The 18,976-nt window shown below is 48.4% G+C and overlaps 2 protein-coding genes across 4 annotated transcripts in view; both read left to right on the top strand.

Moving 5' to 3' along the window:
- The window catches only part of ATP6V0A2 (ATPase H+ transporting V0 subunit a2), a 44,636-nt gene extending 28,784 nt beyond the window's left edge, over positions 1-15,852 (top strand). Inside the window, exons 10-20 of one of the 3 annotated variants that reach the window (XM_086681492.1) lie at positions 658-808; positions 1,049-1,185; positions 1,428-1,615; positions 1,718-1,808; positions 4,019-4,137; positions 5,274-5,484; positions 7,799-7,918; positions 9,141-9,260; positions 11,019-11,136; positions 11,657-11,726; positions 12,249-15,852. In XM_086681492.1, coding sequence (XP_086537618.1) covers positions 658-808; positions 1,049-1,185; positions 1,428-1,615; positions 1,718-1,808; positions 4,019-4,137; positions 5,274-5,484; positions 7,799-7,918; positions 9,141-9,260; positions 11,019-11,136; positions 11,657-11,726; positions 12,249-12,348 — 1,425 coding nt within the window. In that variant the 3' untranslated portion in view covers positions 12,349-15,852. Of the gene's footprint in view, positions 1-657; positions 809-1,048; positions 1,186-1,427; positions 1,616-1,717; positions 1,809-4,018; positions 4,138-5,273; positions 5,485-7,798; positions 7,919-9,140; positions 9,261-11,018; positions 11,137-11,554; positions 11,727-12,248 lie in introns of all 3 variants that reach the window. The other 2 variants (XM_025933177.2, XM_086681493.1) reach the window with 2 other exon arrangements.
- A 591-nt stretch (positions 15,853-16,443) lies between these two features.
- DNAH10 (dynein axonemal heavy chain 10) overlaps positions 16,444-18,976 on the top strand; it is a 143,742-nt gene continuing 141,209 nt past the window's right edge. The window contains exon 1 of the mRNA XM_086681488.1: positions 16,444-16,768. Coding sequence (XP_086537614.1) covers positions 16,555-16,768 — 214 coding nt within the window. The 5' untranslated portion in view covers positions 16,444-16,554. The remainder of the gene's footprint in view (positions 16,769-18,976) is intronic.

Here is an 18,976-nt window from a genome sequence, read left to right as displayed (position 1 = left end):
AATTAGTTTTCTGAAACGTGTTTAAATATTCAAGGAAATTCTGTGTTAGACATAACGTATGTTCATACATAAGAATATACGTTTGAGATACTAAAGGGAACTCTATGTTACATATAATGTAAATACATCGTCTGTTTGTATATTAGCTCTGCAGAACCTGTTTAAGATACTCAAGGGGGGCGCCTGGGCGGCTCAGTCGGTTAAGCGTCCGAATCTTCATCTCAGCTCAGGTCATGATCTCCCGGTTCCCGGGATCAAGCCCTCATTGGGATTGACGATTATTCTTGTCTATTTTTCGGTTTTATTAGATACTGTAGTTGTCTCCAGATTCCTCTTGAATGTTTTCATGAGGCATAATATTAAATTTCAGTTTTATGTTCGTTATTCTGAGACCACGTCATCCACCTGTCCCTGTCATCCCTAGCCCCTCTGTCCGCTTTCCCGTCCTTGCAGCCTGGCCACCATACTCTTCTGCAGGACTGCAGCCCCCCGGCGCCACCCCCCGACTCCTGCTGTCACCCCCTCTGCCCGTGAGCCTCCGAGGGTGGTTGGCACTTGTCCGCGTGGCCACGCAGAGCCTCGCCGTAGCAGGGAGCCCGTGGTCGTGGAACGGGATTTTGGGTACTAATTTTTCCTTTCTTTCTTTTTATGTGAAAGAGAGAGAGCGGTGCTACAATCCCCTCATTTATGAACACCATCCCAACAAAAGAAACCCCCCCGACTCTAATCCGCACCAACAAATTCACCGAGGGCTTTCAGAACATTGTGGACGCCTATGGAGTCGGGAGCTACAGAGAAGTGAACCCAGGTGGGCGGTGTGACCTCGTCCATCCTCCTGCCTCGTGCGCCACTGCCGCTGCCTCTCCCCACGACGCTGTGACAGGCGTTGGGGAAACAGGCTCGCTGCTGCTGTTGTGTCGTTGTCCTGAGTGTAAAATGCTCCCTTGAACCTGTCTGTTCTCTTTTGAGAATTCTGGAGAAGGTCGGGTGTTGGAATTAACTAGAATTTTCTGCCTCCGGTGAGTCAAGCGTCTTGCTCTCCCCGCAGCTCTCTTCACCATCATCACTTTCCCCTTTCTGTTCGCCGTGATGTTCGGAGACTTCGGACATGGCTTCGTGATGTTCTTGTTTGCCCTCTTGCTGGTGTTAAATGAAAACCACCCCAGACTAAATCAGTCACAAGAGGTGAGACTACAAACACCGCAGCTCCTCACGTCTGGTTGGGTAGTTAGCAGGGATGATCTTAAATGTCATTTTTTGGCAGTAAGCGTCACTGTAGGACGGAGCCGTAAGGGGTGCGGGCCTGTGGTCTCTGTGTGACGGCGACGCCCCCCACGCCAGCCCTCTGAGAAGTCCCAGGCCCACGTGGGTCCCGCTCCTGCGATTTCGCGCGGTTCCCCTCTGCTCACCTGCCCTGCTTTTCACAGATCATGCGCATGTTTTTCAATGGCCGATACATCCTCCTGCTGATGGGGCTGTTCTCCGTGTACACGGGCCTCATCTACAACGACTGCTTTTCAAAGTCGGTCAACCTGTTCGGCTCTGGGTGGAGCGTGTCAGCCATGTACAGTTCCAGCCACACCCCTGCGGAGCAGAAGAAGATGGGGCTCTGGAAGTAAGTGTGTGTTACCCAGCGGTGTTTTAGGTCGGAAAGCGCTTCTCGGAGGTTCCTCCGGCCTCCGCTAGGTCAGTCTGCTCACTCTGCTTTCTGTTACAGTGACAGCGTCGTCAGGCACAACAGGGTTTTGCAGTTGGACCCGAGCATTCCTGGAGTGTTCCAAGGCCCTTACCCTCTTGGTATCGATCCCGTGAGTGCACCTGTTCCTCGCCATGATCTCCGCTCCCTCTGTGGTGCACTTGGTTTTAATTGTCCGAGTGCTTCCTCAGAAGGTTCCCCGGGTTGCAGGCGGTGGGGAAGGTACCCTGGGGGGTTTCTGCCTGGGCGGCCGTGGCCCATGTGCATCCCCAGTCAAGTTGGTTTAGAGATGAAGCTGAGCTGTCCGTGTGGGAGCCCGGGTCAGTGCCCAGTGGGAGGAGTCCGTCCAGAGAGGTGGGGCCGCACGCCGTCGGGGTTCCTGACCTCGAGGGAGAAATGGCATTTCAGGAGCCTTTAAGTGGAGGCAGCTTCCTAAATTTCTTTTTTCTTTGTGGAAATTTTTGTTTTTTTACCCTGTGATCTAGAAAGAAATAATAGGAATTTTAGAGCTGAAAGGGAGCTTAAGGTTCTCAGGGTGCTTATTGAGGTAGTTGTTTGAAATGGGAAGTGTTTGGAGAAGGAAAAGAAAGACGCAGCTGCAGGGGACCCGGACTGCCGCCCCCACCCCATGCCCCACAGGGCTCAGCAGGCACGCCTCACCGGGCTCCCGCCAGGCTCCCTCCAGGGCCCCCCCCAGGCCCATGCCAGGCCGCCACCAGGCTCCTCCCAGGCTCCCACCCGGTGCCCAGGCCCCCAGCAGGCTACCTCCAGGCTGAAGGACCATTTTTCTGGACTGTTGGCCGTCTTCTGGGAGAATCTCACCCTAGAAAGGGGAGCTTAGAAACCAACTCAAAATCGGTCTGGGGGCGTGAGCTATAATCGTGTGCAGAATTGAAAAAACTGAAGAGAAAGGTCCGGCACCTTCATCGGAGCTTTCCAAGCCAGTGCCCTCCTAACCGGTCTGTTCATTCTCGCCTCTAAATGTAATTTGTGTAATTCAGCCTTGTTGTCTTGCATCTTCATATAACTGGAAACTTGAAAAAACTTTCATAACAATTTCTTTAAGGTACAGCATTTTGGAGCCAGATTCCTAATAATGTGTGGCCTTGCTTTAAGGAGAGAAACATTTCTGAATATAGGCTCCAAGGAAGAAAGTTTAGGAGGGCGTTTTGTGGGGGGAGGAAGAGACTAGGGCACGGTACTGCCTCGTTTCGCTTTGATTTAATTTTAAAAATCGGCACCACGCTCATATGGTTAAAAGATAGATCCATGTGCATAGGCAAGGTCCAGCTCTTGCGAAGGTCTCCTCTGTCCAGTCTTTATTTCCTCAGTTTCCCGACCCGGGAACGGCTGGAGGTAGTTTTAGCGTCTCCTGCCAAGTTTATGAACTTTTAAATCTATCTTCTTATTCTCCCCTGTTTTTGCCTAAAAGTTGTTCTGTACCCAGTTGCTTTAGGCTTAGTGATGAAAGATAGACTTACATGTCGCTGGCGAGGTGTCGCGTTGTTGCCGGCTTTCCTCTTCTCCCGCCCCTGCTTCCCCCGAGGAGGGCGCCGTCAGTGGGCTTTTTCCCGTGGGTCCAGGCAGTCAAGCTGAAGTCAGCCTAAATACCTCTTTCTAGAACCTTCTTCTCACTTAAAAAGAACTAATAGGCCCTGTTTCCCTTTTCCTAATCCCCGAGTGAGGGACTGTAGGAATTAATTTTTCAGAGAGAGAAGAGAGAAGAGAGGTAATCAGCGGCGGGGGCCTGGAGGGCTGGTCAGGGAGCCCCGGGGGGTTGAGCCTGGGTGCCCTGGGTCTCATCAGCAGTTTGGCCACTTGCTGCACTGACGCTTCCTCCCTCCCTTCCTGTTAAACTTTATTATAGAACGCACACGCACAAGGATGTATAAAACCTGTCTGTGAAGTCCTAACACACATAGTTGTACGGCCCCCCACCCCCACCCCCCAGGGTAAGTGACCCCGGGACCTGGAATGCACCCCTGGCCGCACCGGCCCTCCCCAGAGGGAACTTGCCGCCCCGCTGACTCCGTGTGACTCTTCCCCTGCTCTTCCTCTCGGTCTCGCCTCACAAGCCACTTCCCTAAACACAGTGTGGTTTCGTTTGGCATCCTTTGCATTTCATATTAAAGATGGGATTGTTGGTAACAGTCTGGTCCTGGTTTCAGGAAATCAGTGGTTCTCAGATCACAGGCGTCAAGGAGGAAGTCTGAACGTTGCTTTCCTTTTAAATCTGTAGCTGCCTTCCTATGTCCGGTGTCACCTGTGTGTCCTGAAGCAGTTGAAGGAAGTTAAAGATGTCTTGTTTTGTTTTGTCTTCAGATTTGGAACTTGGCCACAAATCGCCTCACTTTCCTAAACTCTTTCAAAATGAAAATGTCTGTGATTTTAGGAATTATTCACATGACTTTTGGAGTCATTCTGGGAATATTTAACCACCTGTAAGTACAGATTTTTTAAAAGTTTTTTTAATGTTTATTTATTTTTGACAGAGAGAGAGGGAGAGAGAGACAGAGTATGAGCGAGGAAGGGGCAGATAGGGAGACAGAATCTGAAGCAGGCTCCAGGCTTTGAGCTGTTCGCACAGAGCCCGACGCAGTGCTCGAACCCATGAACCGCAAGACCATGACCTGAGCTGAGGTCAGATGCCCAACCGACTGAGCCACCCAGGTGCCCCCAGATTTTTTTTTTTAAAGCAGTATTTATAAGCCAAGTTTGGTATTCTTAAACTTTGCCTCTTGAGGGTGGACTGTATGGGCCTGCCCTTAAAGGCAGCCAGTGTACTGGAATGCTGTGCATTTGATTGTGTTGTGATCATACGGGGTTTTGACCGTTTCAGTGATTCATTTATTTAGCAGCTATTTATTGATTGTAGAGGATATGCCAGGCGCTGTTTTAGGCTTCAGGGACTGAGTAGTGCTGAAGACAGAAGACAGGTTTTGCCCACATGGAGTTTTCCATTCAAGGGAGGGAGGCATGCGGCATGTACATTCAGATTTGTTTCCAGAAGTAATTTTTGTCATACTCTTATTTCATTATAAGTTGGAAAGTTTTTTGTTTGTTTGCTAGAGCTAGCGTGTCAAGAGGAAGACGTTGCATCTTTTTCCTCTAACTGGACCTGTTAGTGAAACACTAGCCTTTCCACTGTGCTCACATCTGTTTTCTTCGTGGATGTATCTGAATCAGTAGTATGAGTTATAAGACAAAGGATGTTCTGGTGGGAGAGGCCTCGTCACAAAGAATTTAAGAGCAATTTTGTCTTCATTTTTTTTTTTTAAGTCTTTTTTTTTTTTTTTAATGTTTACTTACTTTTGTGTGAGAGAGAGAGAGAGAGAGACAGAGTGTGAGCGGGGGAGGGGCAGAGAGAGAGGGAGACACAGAATCCGAAGCAGGCTCCAGGCTCCGAGCTGTCAGTACAGAGCCCAATGCGGGGCTAGAACTTGTGAATTGTGAGATTGTGACCTGAGCCGAAGTCAGACACTTAACTGACTGAGCCACCCAGGTGCCCCTCTTCATTCTTTATCTCAGTCCAAACTTGCTCATGGTTTGATCGATTCCATTTTGGTTTTTTTTCTAGGCATTTCCGGAAGAAGTTCAATATTTATTTGGTTTCTGTCCCGGAACTTCTCTTTATGCTGTGCATCTTTGGATACCTTATATTTATGATCGTCTATAAGTGGCTGGTTTATTCGGCAGAAACCTCCAGAGTTGCTCCCAGCATTCTGATTGAATTTATTAACATGTTTTTATTCCCGGCTAGTGAAACGAATGGTCTTTACTCAGGGCAGGTAGGTAACGTTCTTTTCCACCCCCGTGAGCTTACAGGAAGTCCTGATGGTAGCCTTTTTGTTTTAAACAGTAGATGATTGAAGGGGCTTTCTGCAGGCCTCCCAGGAATGTAGGGGCTTTCCTGTTTCTTTGTATGTTGTCACAAGAGCTCGTCACCCTGCTCTGAACAGTGTGCTGGGGGCTCTGGGAAACACTCAGTAGCCGTCAAAACTGTGGGAAGAAAATGTATGGACTGGAGGGTTTCTGAGGACTGGCAAATCCCACTCACCCCGCCCCCTCCATTTTTCTAGTTGCTTTAAAATCAATCTCTGACTAAGCCAGGGCATCCCAGAACCGGCGTCTGGACCCCACAGCACACTGACCCTCTCGCAAACTGGCTTTTCTAGAGTGGTATGTTTGGGTAACGCCCACCACATCCACGGTGGCGGGGTGAGGGCTCGGGGGTGACCGCTCTGCTTGCAATCCTAGCTCTGTCACTTCTTTGACGGGGAACTTTGAACATATACCTTGACTCCTCTGTGCCTCAGTTTCCTCACCTGTAAAATGGGAATAAAAATAGGACCCAATTTGTAGTCCAGAGTTAATCTGATCAAATACTTAGAAGTACCTGGCACCTACCAGTGCTCAATAAACGTGAGCTTGCGTTGTGATTACGGTGAGGGTCTCTGTGCTGTGTCGAGTGCCACAGTGTCACTCCTGAAGGACGCTGCTGTGGACCTTGCGTGTCGTGTTCCCAGTGTCTGTGAGATACCGGAGAAATCTTCTCAGTGCTGTCCTCACCTGTGTTCTCCTAAGCTGTAGGTGTTTTGTTCTTGTTTTTTTAATTTTGGTGACCCTGCAAATGGAGCATTTAGTTTTGTTTTCCGCCTTCCACGGACAGCTCGGTTCACTGTAAGCCCGATTGGAAGCTCAGCTCATGGAACCGTGGGCTTCGCTGTGAGCTGTGCACACGTGCCCTTCTTGAACTGTTTGAGCTTCACCTCTTACCTATGGTTCTCCTGTTTGTGATTTTTCTATTAGATTTCGTTGTTATTTTGTTGAACCTTTTTGTAGGATGACGTAGATTGTGGGAGAAAGGCACAACGGGAGTTCGGCGGTGCTCAGGTGCCGTGGCCGGGAAGATCACTGAAGGGCACTACCTTATTTAACGTCTCCGGTGTGCCTGAAAAGTGCTCTCTGTGATTATTCTTCTTAACTCACACTAGCCCTCGAGGTCGGTGGTGTCATCCCGGTGGCTCAGGGCAGGCCTGGTCACAACAGCTGCCGGCGGAGCCCAGATTTTAGCCCGGTCTGCTTGACCACACAGCTCACGACTTCTGATAGGACTCTGCCCGTGGCCGCCACGTTTCTCTGCATTTCGGGGCACATTCGTGTCGGTGGTGCGGTACGAGATGCTAACGCATACCTGCTACTAGCTCGTACCACGTGGTGCACGCGGCTCTGGGAATCTGTGCGTCACATGGGGCTGGCCGTGGAGGAAGGCTAGGCGGGGGACCGTGTGATGCCCGATCGTTTGTTTTCATTGCCGCCTCCAGGCCCTATGAAGCCACACAGACTGCAGTGGCTGTATAAGCGCGAATGTGCTTTGCTCTCGATTTCTTTTTAGGTGACGGTAAATATCTGTACTTTAAAAAATGTGTTTACTTATTAATTTTAGAGAGAGAGAGAGCACGAACAGGGGAGGGGCAGACAGAGAGGAAGATAGAGAATCACCAACACAGAGCCTGACGCAGGGCTTGAACTCCCAAATTATGAGAGCATGACCTGAGCGGAGATCAAGAGTTAGTGGCTCAACCCACCGAGCCACCCAGGCGCCCTTAAATATGCCGACTTTTGAAGAAAAGGCTTGCAGTTTTGTTCTGAATGCTCTTTTAGTATTTTTCTTGTGTAGAAGTGAATCCACTTACTATTATTTAGGTTCCTCAAGTAATCTTTACAAAGATAATAATAATAAAAACAAGAATATAAAAAAATGTCTAGCCTGTGTTTGTATTCGTCCTCTTTCAGTGTTTTTAGGAAATGACGAGCTGGGGTTTGCCTCTGGTTTAGAATGTTCTTATTTATCCCTCACTGATCTGAACAAAGTGTTATTTTACCGCTCTGTCAGTGGTGTTACTCATCAGTTCTAGAATTCAGCTATGAGTTTGGGAAAAGACCTGCTGGCGAATACAATTCGGCTTTTGCGTTTACCTTCTGTTCCTTGTTATTGTAAATAAGGAGACATTCTCCTGGATTTTCACTCATAAAACGCACCAGTGACCCGGCCAGCACGTCCCTTCATTTTAATGGGCTTCCTCCCCTTCTGCGCGACAGGAGCATGTCCAGAGGTTGCTGCTGGCCGTCACGGCGCTGTCCGTTCCCGTTCTCTTCTTGGGAAAACCACTCTTCTTGCTGTGGCTCCACAACGGGCGCAGCTGCTTTGGCGTGAGCCGGGTAAGTGTGAGTCCGGACGCGTGTTCGGAGGTGCCTGATTGTAGGTATAGAAAGAGACGTAAAGAAACACCTTTCAGAGGGTCTTGGGCTCTTGATGTAAAGCCGGCGCTCCCTTTATCCGGAAGCTCGGCGTCGCCTGTTCCGCAGAAGCTCGCTGCGGAGCCCGCTGTGCGGGCCTGTGGGCGCGGGCCGTGCGGGGACGAACCAGGCCGGCGGCGGGTGTGAACCAGGTCCTCCAGCACTGTTGTCATCGGCAAAGCGCTTTTTGTTCCTCCTCCTGGCTTCTTGACTTTTTTCTTTAAAGTGTTGTTTAATTTAAATAACCTCCCTCAATTATAGGAAACGTGGAACGCACAGGAAAGAGCGCCCTATCCTATCATGCACTTATAACCAGGGTTACCATTTTGTTAAATTTCTTCCTAGACTGTTTTCCTGGGTGTCCACTTTCTCATTTGATTTCTTTAAAAATAATTGTGATAGACTATACTGTCACCTCCGTCCACGTCCAGAACTTTCTCATCCTCCCAAATGGAGACTCTGTCCCCATGAAACACTGACTCCCCATCTCTCCTCCCCCAGCCTCTCCAAACCACCATCTACTTTTGTTGTTAGGAGTTTCACTCCTCTAGGCACCTCGTATTCATGGACTCATGCAGTATTTGTCCTTTTGTGACTGGCTTATTTCACTGAGCATAATGTCCTCAAGGTTCGTCTGGATTGTAACAGAATCTCTTCCTTTTTAAGGCTCAGTAATATTCCGTTGCATGGATAGATCAGATTTTGCTTATCAGTTCATCCATCGACGGGTACTTGGGTTGTTTCTACCTTTCAGTTATCGTGAATAATGCTACTTTCAGCACGGTGTATAAAAATCTTTCCGAGCCCTTTCAGATTTTTGGATATGTGCCCAGAAATGGAGTTGTTCGATCACATCCTATGATTATTTTGAGGAACCACCGCACTGTTCTCCACAGTGGCTGCACCATTTTACATTCCTACCAACAGTACACAAAGGGTTCCAGTTCCTCTAATCAATACTTATTATTGTCATTTTTTAGATAGTAGCCATCCTAACAGGTATGATATGCTTGCGTTCTCATAAACAACTTTCTAATCTCGAAGAGCCGCATCATTAGGAGAAATGAAGGGGCTCTGACTTTGGATTTGTCAGGTCCTTGTGATTTTAAAGGCAATGACTCTGTATTCTTTTGGTTGTTGTTAGAGTGGTTACACACTCGTAAGGAAAGACAGCGAGGAGGAAGTTTCTCTACTGGGAAGCCAAGACATAGAAGAGGGAAATAACCAAATAGAAGATGGATATAGAGAAATGATGTGTGAAGAGGTAATCTTCTCTGTTACTGTCCATAACATTAGACAAGAAGCCAAGCTCTTGGGGTGCCTGGCTGGGTCAGTCGGTGGAGTGTGTGGCTCTTAATCTTCAGGTCATGAGTTCAGGCCTCATGTTGGGCATAGAGTTTACTTAAAACACAAAAAACAAAAAAAAAAACCCTCAAAACCCAAAACACCTGTTACAAAAGCTTCCCCAAATACTGTTTTGATTGTTGGCCATAAGGGTTTTGGCTTATCATTTTGTTGTTTCAGTTTTACAGTGGGATTTCTACTGTTAACATTACATGCTGTCATATTAAGTGACTTAAGGTGCCATGAGCATTGCTTTCCAGAGATTCTTGTCTCAGTCAGAACTTTGTAGTTGTAAGAGGGAGACCTGATTACATTGGCTTCACAGGGAATCTTCTGTCTCACGTCAGGACAGGAGCAGAGTTGGCCTCAGGATGATTGGTTTCCGGGCATCCAATTCCGGGAAGTCTGGGTTGGTTTTCCTTTGCAAGTTTGCTTCATATTCTGAAGCCAGTTGGCCCCACGATTTTGGAACCTTGGCCACAGCCAGCCCTGAGCTTATTTTCTCCAGTCTTTCAGTCAGAGAGAAAAGCGCTCTCGGCTGATTGTTAGATTAGGAAGCATCCCAAGGAAGAACTGTGATTGCCTGGCTGCAGTCCCTCGTCATCCCTGTTCCAACAACCGCTCCTGTCATCTGCACGGATGGCCATAACCACGGACGGGGTCTTCAGCAAGAGAAGTTTACTGCTAGAAGCCCAAGTTCAAGACGTTGGCAGGGCTGGTTTCTCCCCTGGCCTCCTTCTTGGCTTGTGGGGGCTGCCTTGTTCAACGTGTCATCACAGGGCCTTGCCCTCCGTGGGCATGCGTCTCTTCTTCTAAGGACACCCACACTCGTGACCTCTTTTAACCTTAATTACCCCTTAAAAGGCCCTGTCTCCAAGCACAGTCACGTTGGGGTTAGGCCTTCAATATGTGAATTTGGAGGGGGTCACGGTTCAGCCCGTAACGGCTGTGGCTGGGGGTGTGGGGTGAATGGCGGAAGAAGCAGTTGCCCCCAAAGAAGGGCGGCACAGCCCTGGGCAGACAGAATAGAGCCGATTCCGCTACTCTGGTCGGCTTTATTTGCTTGGAAACTTTATTTGGCCATCCAGTAAGGGCCAAACAAAATTTCTGACGGTCAACATTTTGTAATTGTTACGTAATGTAGTGTTTTAATTTGGGATGATTGATAATTTATAGGATCATAAGAGAACCAAAAAGCAGAACGGGGAGGAGCGTTAGAGTCCTCTTTCCCAGTGTTTTACAGCCTTTTCACTGCCAGGGGCCCTTTTCACAGTCTCCCCTTGTTGGGCCTGCATTTATGCAGCAGACACGCACCTGTCTTCTGAAGACTTCAGAGTCTTCCAGGCTCGGGGTCGGTCAGCGTCTCTGGTTTCAGTAGGTGTTCCGTGGTCGCTGAGACCGGCCCCAGAGTCGGACTGGGCTGCCCGAGGGCTGTGACACGGGTGCCGCACGGGAAACTGAGGCCGGGGGAGCCGGGGCGGCACGCTGTCTGTGACGGGGCAGTGAGTCGAGCTCAGGCCTTTGACTCGCTGCTCTTCACGCTCCTGCGCCGTCTCCCCAGCCTCCCAGAGGCCGGTCTTTCCACTGAGCGAGGGACGGAAAGCGGCCAGGCGTGGCAGTGGGTGGTCGCATGCGGGCAGTTCGGCGACTCTGACGAGTGTTGTGTGATCTCCCTCAGTTTAATTTTGGAGAGATACTGATGACCCAAGTGATTCATTCCATCGAGTACTGTCTGGGGTGCATCTCCAACACCGCTTCATACCTGAGGCTCTGGGCTCTTAGCCTGGCCCACGCACGTAAGTTTTTGCCGAGACCTGCGGTCCCACACTCTGTGCCGAGACGCCCCACCGTGCCGCGGTGAACCCGGGGGGGGCTCTGTGCGACGTTTCACGATCCCGAGGGAAGCCTAGTGCCGTCCTTCGGGTACCGCGTGAGCCAGTATTGTGCGGGGACAGCCTCGCCCGTTTGTGTCAGCCCTCTCTCTCACGGGGCGGCAGGCCTCTGGGTTTTCCGGCGTGCCGTATCTTCCTCCGTGTTTGACGTGATCGCGAGCTGGCTGACTTTTACATGAGTTACGTGTAGATTATGTAGGTGTGTGGGTTATTTGTGGATACTAATTCAGAATTGTCAGAAGGAGACCCAGTCCCCCTGGCTAAGTGCAGCGACGCCGTGGACGTAAACAGAAGTTAACCCTGCCGAATGACTCCCCCGCAGAGCTGTCTGACGTCCTGTGGACCATGCTGGTGCGCGTGGGCCTCCGGGTAGACACCACTTACGGAGTCTTGCTGCTGCTACCAGTAATCGCTCTCTTTGCAGTGTTGACAATTTTCATCCTTTTGATCATGGAAGGCCTTTCTGCGTTTCTCCACGCCATACGCCTCCACTGGTGAGTATGCAAGTTAGCTTTGGAACTGCTATTTAAAAAATATTGGACCCCTCTCCCCACGTGTATAAATAACCCCACAAAATGCCGGCACTTAATAACCGTGTATGTTTAATACTTTGAATTTATCTGAGGCCTGACAGGTTACCTCATTGTAAAACAAAATAAAATTCTTCCGTATTTCGTGATGGTTTACAGCGTATGTCGGATTGCTTGTCTGTGTATGAAGGTACCCGGGTGGGGAGAGAGGTTCTGAATACTCGTGTGTACGCGTGTAGCGTGTGAGGGGTCATGACGGGTTCGCGTTTCCGTTACACGTCGAGGAGGGCGACACGGGCAGGCTGTGTGTGTGTCTGTGTGTATCTTATTTAAGTAATGACACGTGTGCCAAGAGAGCACGTACGGAACGAAGCAGCTTCAGCACAGGAGCTGTTTGGGTTTTTTTCTTAACTTATAAATGTTGTTGCAAGAAATGTAGGAAATGTTACAGTCTTTCGTTAATACACGGAAATTTTTTTGTTTTAGGGTAGAATTTCAGAACAAGTTCTACGTTGGTGCAGGCACCAAGTTTGTTCCTTTCTCATTCAGACTACTTTCGTCGAAGTTCAGTGACGACGTGGCATGATCATATTGCCGTATCCAAACAAGCTTTCGGATTTATGGAGAATTATCATGTTACAGAATTTCCCTTCCGTCAAACTTACGATAGGAAAAATTCCGTCTTCATTGATTGCCTTATGATATAGCCAAATAATTCTGTAAGATAAACCTCTTCCTCATGTTAAATATTTTGTAACGTTTATCAATTTCAGATATGTAAATTTCTTTCAGTTTTTATGGTGAGCAAACTTAAGTTAATGCCAAAAGTTATGTTAAAGTTATTTTTAAAAATAGAGGCTTGGGGGGGAGAAGTGGTTTTGAATGGCTAGTTGAAAATGGTCTTAGCTACTCGAGTCCTTTTCACCTCATTAAAAAAAAAATTACAGCGTTATTCTGTCACTTGAAGTTGTCAGATGATATTTTCCAACAGCTGAAGTATAGTTTTTTAAAAAATTTAATGACGGATAATCAAAAGATTCGCATTTATTCTGCTTGATTAAAAGTATGTAAACATTTTGTATCGTGTGCTGTCTAGAACTGCAAGTTAGGGGATTGTTTCTACAATTTTGTCTTGTTTTAATGATTGGAGAAAACGGGATAAAATAACATACGACAGATGGTTATCCCACTTGTCTATTTTTAAAGATATTCTTACCCTCTTATCCTTATATAAAACCAATTATGACAAATGTACGTTGGAAAGATAAACTGTATACTGAGCCTTAAAACCCAGTGTGACCGTAAAAGATAAAATATGGATGTGATTTGAACTTAGGGACCAACTTGTATGATGTTACTGATGTTACCGAACCTTTTAGGGGTTTATACTGAGTGAAGGGAAGGTGAAAAGTAGTATTTTGTATATTTTTATAACAAAATATAAATTAAGATATTTTACCATGAAGAGATTGCACCTGTCCTTGAGAACGGTATAATTATATATATTTTTTTTTACTTTCAGACTGATTGTAAATAAAGGTCTGGTAAAGGTATTTAGAGTTAATTTAAGCTTTCAAACACCATTTGGATCAGTTGAAAATTCTCTTTAATTTAAATTCATCTATTCACTTGACATTTAGCTTTGAAGGATTTTGAGTCCTGTTGAATGTTTTAATCTACGGAGACAGTCCCCACCTTACCAGTGGTTCCACTTAATGAATTTTGAATTAATGATGTTGTGAAAGCAATACACATTCCGTAGAAACCATACTTGCAGGGTTGAATCTGGATCCTGTCCGGGCCAGCGATCTGCGGCCCCATCCTCTCCCGCCATGCTGGGCAGAGGCCACAGCTCCCAGACAGCCACGCGGTCGGGAGAGTCAACAGGTGGTACACGGACAGCCACCTGCGCCCACACGGCCGTTCAGTTTGGCACTTTCAGTACAGGATTCAGCCCATTATAGGAGATAGTCAATACTCCCTTATAAAATAGGCTTTGTGGTGGATGATTGTGCCCAACCGGAGGCTCCTGTCCGTGTTTGGAGCACGTCTATAAGGCGGGCCAGGCCAGGATGTGGTGTTCCCTAGGGTAGGTGTGTTAAATGCACGTTCAACTTAGGATGAGACCCCATCATAAGTTGAGGGCGATCTGTAGTTTTGTAAATTATGTTCATTTTTCATATTTTACTGTAATTGATGTTAGGTAATTATTTTCAAAAAGAAATCGGCAGTGTTTTCACTTAACGTTTTGAGGCAGGTGCATGAAAAGGCCTGTTTGTCACCATACACCTTCACCCTGCCTAGTGGGGGAGTTTGGAATTTTCATTTCAAGCTTGGATTCTGGTAGCCCTGGATCTAAGCGTGTCTTTTCAGGTCAAGTTGAGACCTGTTTGCCGAGAGGCATGAACTGAACACGCTGACGTAATCGTGACGCTAACGTTAGACCTTAATTGTGTGGTAAGCCTTCCATGCTGCTCTTTCACGAATTGGGAGTTACTGGCCTTTGTCCCTCGTGTTACAATATCAAGCTTCAAACCACGCGGATAAATCCTTGGGAGGTGATTCTGCTGTCAGAGTGCAGTTTCTCCGGAAAGGTCTAACGTTGGACACTCCTGTTGGGTGAATACAAACTCTGAACGGTGCTGTCCCTCACCACTGGCCATCTTCATTACTTTACGCCAAGGATCTGTTGTAATAAAATGGTAATTCATCCTTAGGAAACTCACGATTTCGGGGCACTGTTAGCCGATGCGTAAACAGGAGGCCTGTAGTGTCTGCTGGAATTTTTTAGTGCCCCCACTGGTAACTGTTATGGGCTGTTACAGAATTTTTCATTTTAAGTAACATCTCTCACCAGGGTATAGAACAGAGAGGAAAGAGTCCGTTTTTAATTGAGACCTATGTAGTGGTTATGTATTCAACATCATTGTATAAAAAATGAATTAGTAGTCCCAACTTTGGTGAAAGGCCTCTCTAGAAATAGAGCTTGATCGTGTCTTGTAGGCACTAGGGGAAATTTAATTTTTTTTCTAAAGCTGTAGGTTCCAGTGGCTGCTTTATGTTTAAACTTTATGCTTTGCTTTATGTTTAAGCTGTCTGGTGGAACTATTATGTATATCATTTTTGAGACAGACTTTGTTCCCTTAATAGCAAATATCTGGAGGAAGAATGGTCAATTGTCGGGATGAAGCTATGTATCTGTTTATTTTCCTCAAGAGAACACGTCATGATAAATGTCATGACAGCCATGTTTTCCAGTGTTCATTCAGGTGTTCATTCTGTGTGTTAATGGAGTCCTAAAATAAAAATCCAAGGCATTTCTTCAGGAAAACAACTTGATTTCATCCTGCAAGGGTAAAGAACGTCCTTGCGGTGACGTAATTATGATCGGTTAAAGAACTCAGGTGTCCTGATGGGGATCATGGTGAGCCCTGTGGACTGTCCATTCCTTGTGGGTAGGACTTTGAAAGACACCCCTTTCACAGAATGCCATTCTGTCCTCATTTCGGGAATGGGTACTTTATAACAACATTCTGTTCTCAGTTTCCAGTCTGCTGTAGCTTCAAAAGGCCTAGAGTATAGCATAGGTCGCTCTTAAGATGTTTATGAATTCAATATTCAGGCATTTTAGGGTCTGACTCATTTTGGAAAACAAAAACAGAACTGCTACAACTGTTCTGCAGTCTGCATTTGGAAACAGTAAATCTCTTCATTTAAAATTTTAAAGCCAAGTTTGCGTGCATGCCATCTGGTGTAATCTCCAGTAAGGTTATTAGGAAATCTTAATTCAAGATGATGAAAATCAGGCAGTTCCAAATAATAGTTTTCCAACAGCGAGGTCATTGAGGCCGGGCTTTGGTTTAGCATTGTAAGAAATACTTCAGAACATTCCACGTGTTCCTTGATGGGAAAATCCAACAAGAAGGCTAGGTTCTTGGTGTCAGCCTTGTAGTCCAGGGACTCATCTCCAGGAGGGGAGAGCAGTCACTAAGTTAAAGCTCCACAAATGCACGAAAGGACAACTTTGCATCTTCCTATCAGTATTGAACTTCTTTTTACTCATGAAAAATAAATATATTTTTAAAACATGGGTGTTTTGCTTTATTATGCCTTCACGTGTCTAGAAAGCTAAAGCCAGAAGTCGCCTGTCCCTTCTTGGGACTCCCTCTTCCCTGATCCGTGTGCCAGAGAGAACCCGCCCATTTCTGGAACTCTTCAAGGTACTTGCTTTCTGAGGCCCTTTAATCCACACTGGCGGGGGGGGGGGGGGGGGGGGGGGGGGGTGTGCTCAGACTATCAGTCCTGTCTCACCTCCTACTTTGCCTGGGCCATCTCTGAGGCAGTGCAACCTTGACCGGTCGCCTCGCTGGCCTCCTTCGGGGCAGAAGGGCGGGATGGTAGCCCGGGGTGATGAGGATCCTAGGAGGGGCTCCCTGGAGCCCTCAGTGGGGTGTCCCGGGCAACAGCGGCGGGCGGCTCCAGGCTGGACTCGTCGGTCCCCCCCCCCCCCCCCCCCCCCCGAGTCGCGGGAGCATGCGTGCTGCCCGCTGCTCCGCTCGGCTCTCCGGCCGGCCGGAGCGGCGGGCCCGGATCCGGGGGGAGGCTGGGCGCCACCCGCCGGGGACGGGCCAGCGCCGCAGTGAGCGCGGGGGCCGGGGCGGGCGCGTCCCGGGACGCTGCCGACCCGCGCCTGCGGCGGCCGTTGCCGAGGCTCCCGTTGCCAGGGGCGCCGAAGCCGCTGACGCCGCCCGTCGCTGGGCTCCCAGGGCGCCGTCTGGCCCTTCGCGGCGCCATGGACGACCTGCGGGTGCTGTGGATGCGCGACCGTGTGTACACGGCCTTCGGCCTCACAGACCCCCACCTCTTCGAGGAGCTGCTGAACCGCGACGGTGGCGAGGTCGAGGACCTCATCCTGCACTTCCTCAACCAGACCAAGGACGAGGAGGGCGCCTTGACGCTGTTCTTCTACCGCAAGGTGGTGCCCGAGGAGGTGGAGGTGGAGATCGGTGAGCGCCCCGACTAGGCTTGGACTTTCTGCAGTTCCGCGGCTGCTTTCTGAGCCGCGTCCCCTGATACAGGCCTTAGCCCAGTGTCCCTCCCCGGCGCCGTCCCCACCGCCCCCCCCCCCCCCCCCCCGGCTGGATGTCCCCGTTCTATGTGGAAGCAGAGCTCAGCCTCACTTAAAAGGGTCTCCTGGTTAATTCCTGGACCCCCGGAAGAGTGCTTGGAAATCTCCCTTGGACTGTGACCTGTTTCTGGACTTGCTTCCCCCTTCTTTCCCTCCTCTTCTGGCTCTTCTCCACCGTCACTGCATCATGAGAATGCCAGTATATCCTCTGCTGAGCATGCTGTTCCTTGGAGACTCAAAGCTGCCGAGACTGGAGGCACCAGAATGGTGTCGGGTTCTGGGCAGAGGCGGGGGGAGAGGCCTCCTCCCCAGCTCCTGTGTCTCACATGGTCACTCACTCTCTGCCTATTAAGACCCTTGGGCAGCTTTATTGGATCCTTTGTGGGGCCCTGGTCATCCAAAGGCCCTGGAGGGGGACCAGGGCATGCCTCTTCATCCCACTTTTCTATTTCTGTCCCTGCCCCCGGTCAAGTCTTCTCTCTGCTCCCAGCCGAAAATTATATGAACGCAGACAACTAGATGCTGGTGAGGGTGGTGATAGGAAGGAGGGTGGTGGCCAGCTAGCCCAAGATGCTCTTCTAATAGTTAAATGCGTATTTCTTGAAATAACAAAATGGAATCAGGCTGTATATATATCATGGGATGACTCACTTAAATTTAAAAAAAATGACACAGGTAGTACTGGAGGGCATTCCCTTAAAAATTCACATGACAGGGGCGCCTGGGTGGCTCAGTTGGTTAAGGGTCCGACTTTGGCTCAGGTTGGTCTCATGGTTGGTGGGTTCGAGCCCCGCGTCGGGCTCTGTGCTGACAGCTCGGAGCCTGGAGCCCGCTTCCGATTCTGTGTCTCCCTCACTCTCTGCCCCTCCCCTCCTCGTGCTCTGTCTCTCTCTCTCTCTCTCAAAAATAAATAAACATGAAAACAAAAAAAACTCACATGACATAGAATTACGTACAGTAAAACATGCAAAAGCAACCCTTCACTAACCCTGAAGTCCTACTGCCATTCCTAGTAGGTAGTCGGGTAGTGTATCCTGCCAGATCTTGCCCTGAATCAATCTATCATCTATCTATCCATCATCTATCATCTATATCTTTCTATAATGTTAATATATAGATGTCTAGAGTTTCTAAAGTCAATCATACCATGTATATTAAGTTGTGACTTGTCTCTCCCTCAAACATATCTTGAGAATTTTTCATGTCAATACTGATAGATCTACCTAACTTTACAGGTTTTTTTTTTTAATTTTTTTTTTAACGTTTATTTATTTTTGAGACAGAGAGAGACTGAGCATGAACGGGGGAGGGTCAGAGAGAGGGAGACACAGAATCTGAAACAGGCTCCAGGCTCCGAGCTGTCAGCACAGAGCCCGACGCGGGGCTCGAACTCACGGACCATGAGATCATGACCTGAGCTGAAGTCGGCCGCCCAACCGACTGAGCCACCCAGGCGCCCCTAACTTTACAGGTTTTAAGCACATTGATGTACCACGCTTACCCATTCCCTAATTAAAGACCATTTACCCTTCTATAGTATTTTATTTCACAAACAAGGCAACAGTGCCCACCCATCTCTGCACACTTTGTGTAATTCTTTGCCACGGGTTCACAAAAGCACAATGGCTGGTTTCCTGGGTGTGTGCATCTACACTGGCTGCCCAAACTGCTCTCCAGAAAGGCCCTGCCAGTCCACACCCAACGGTGGTGAGGTGCCTGTCAGCCAACAGCCTTGCCAACATCCGATACTGTCGGTCTTTTTAACGTTTGCCAATCCCATAGACGAAAGAGGGATGCGCTTGCTTAGTCTATACTACGTGTTTAATAATATTTAGTGGAGTTGAGCCTCTCTCTCTCTTTTTTTTTTAGAAGTGAAGGCTTTTTTGAGGATTAACCTAAAATTTTTATTTTGCTAGTATTTTTAAAATGTTTATTTTTGAGGGACAGAGAGCCCGAGTGGGGGAGGGGCCGAGAGAGAGAGGGAGACCCAGCGCCCAGCAGGCTGCAAGCTGTGGGCGCAGAGCCCGATGCCTGGCTCCATCCCAGGAACTGCGAAATCAAGACCCGCGCCAAAGTCTGAGGCTCA

Source organism: Puma concolor, chromosome D3 (genome assembly GCF_028749965.1).
Source record: "Puma concolor isolate L17-30 chromosome D3, mPumCon1.1.hap2, whole genome shotgun sequence".
NCBI classification, from domain to species: domain Eukaryota; kingdom Metazoa; phylum Chordata; class Mammalia; order Carnivora; family Felidae; genus Puma; species Puma concolor.
Note: the sequence above shows the minus strand (reverse complement) of the source record. Positions and strands in the feature narration are given on the sequence as shown.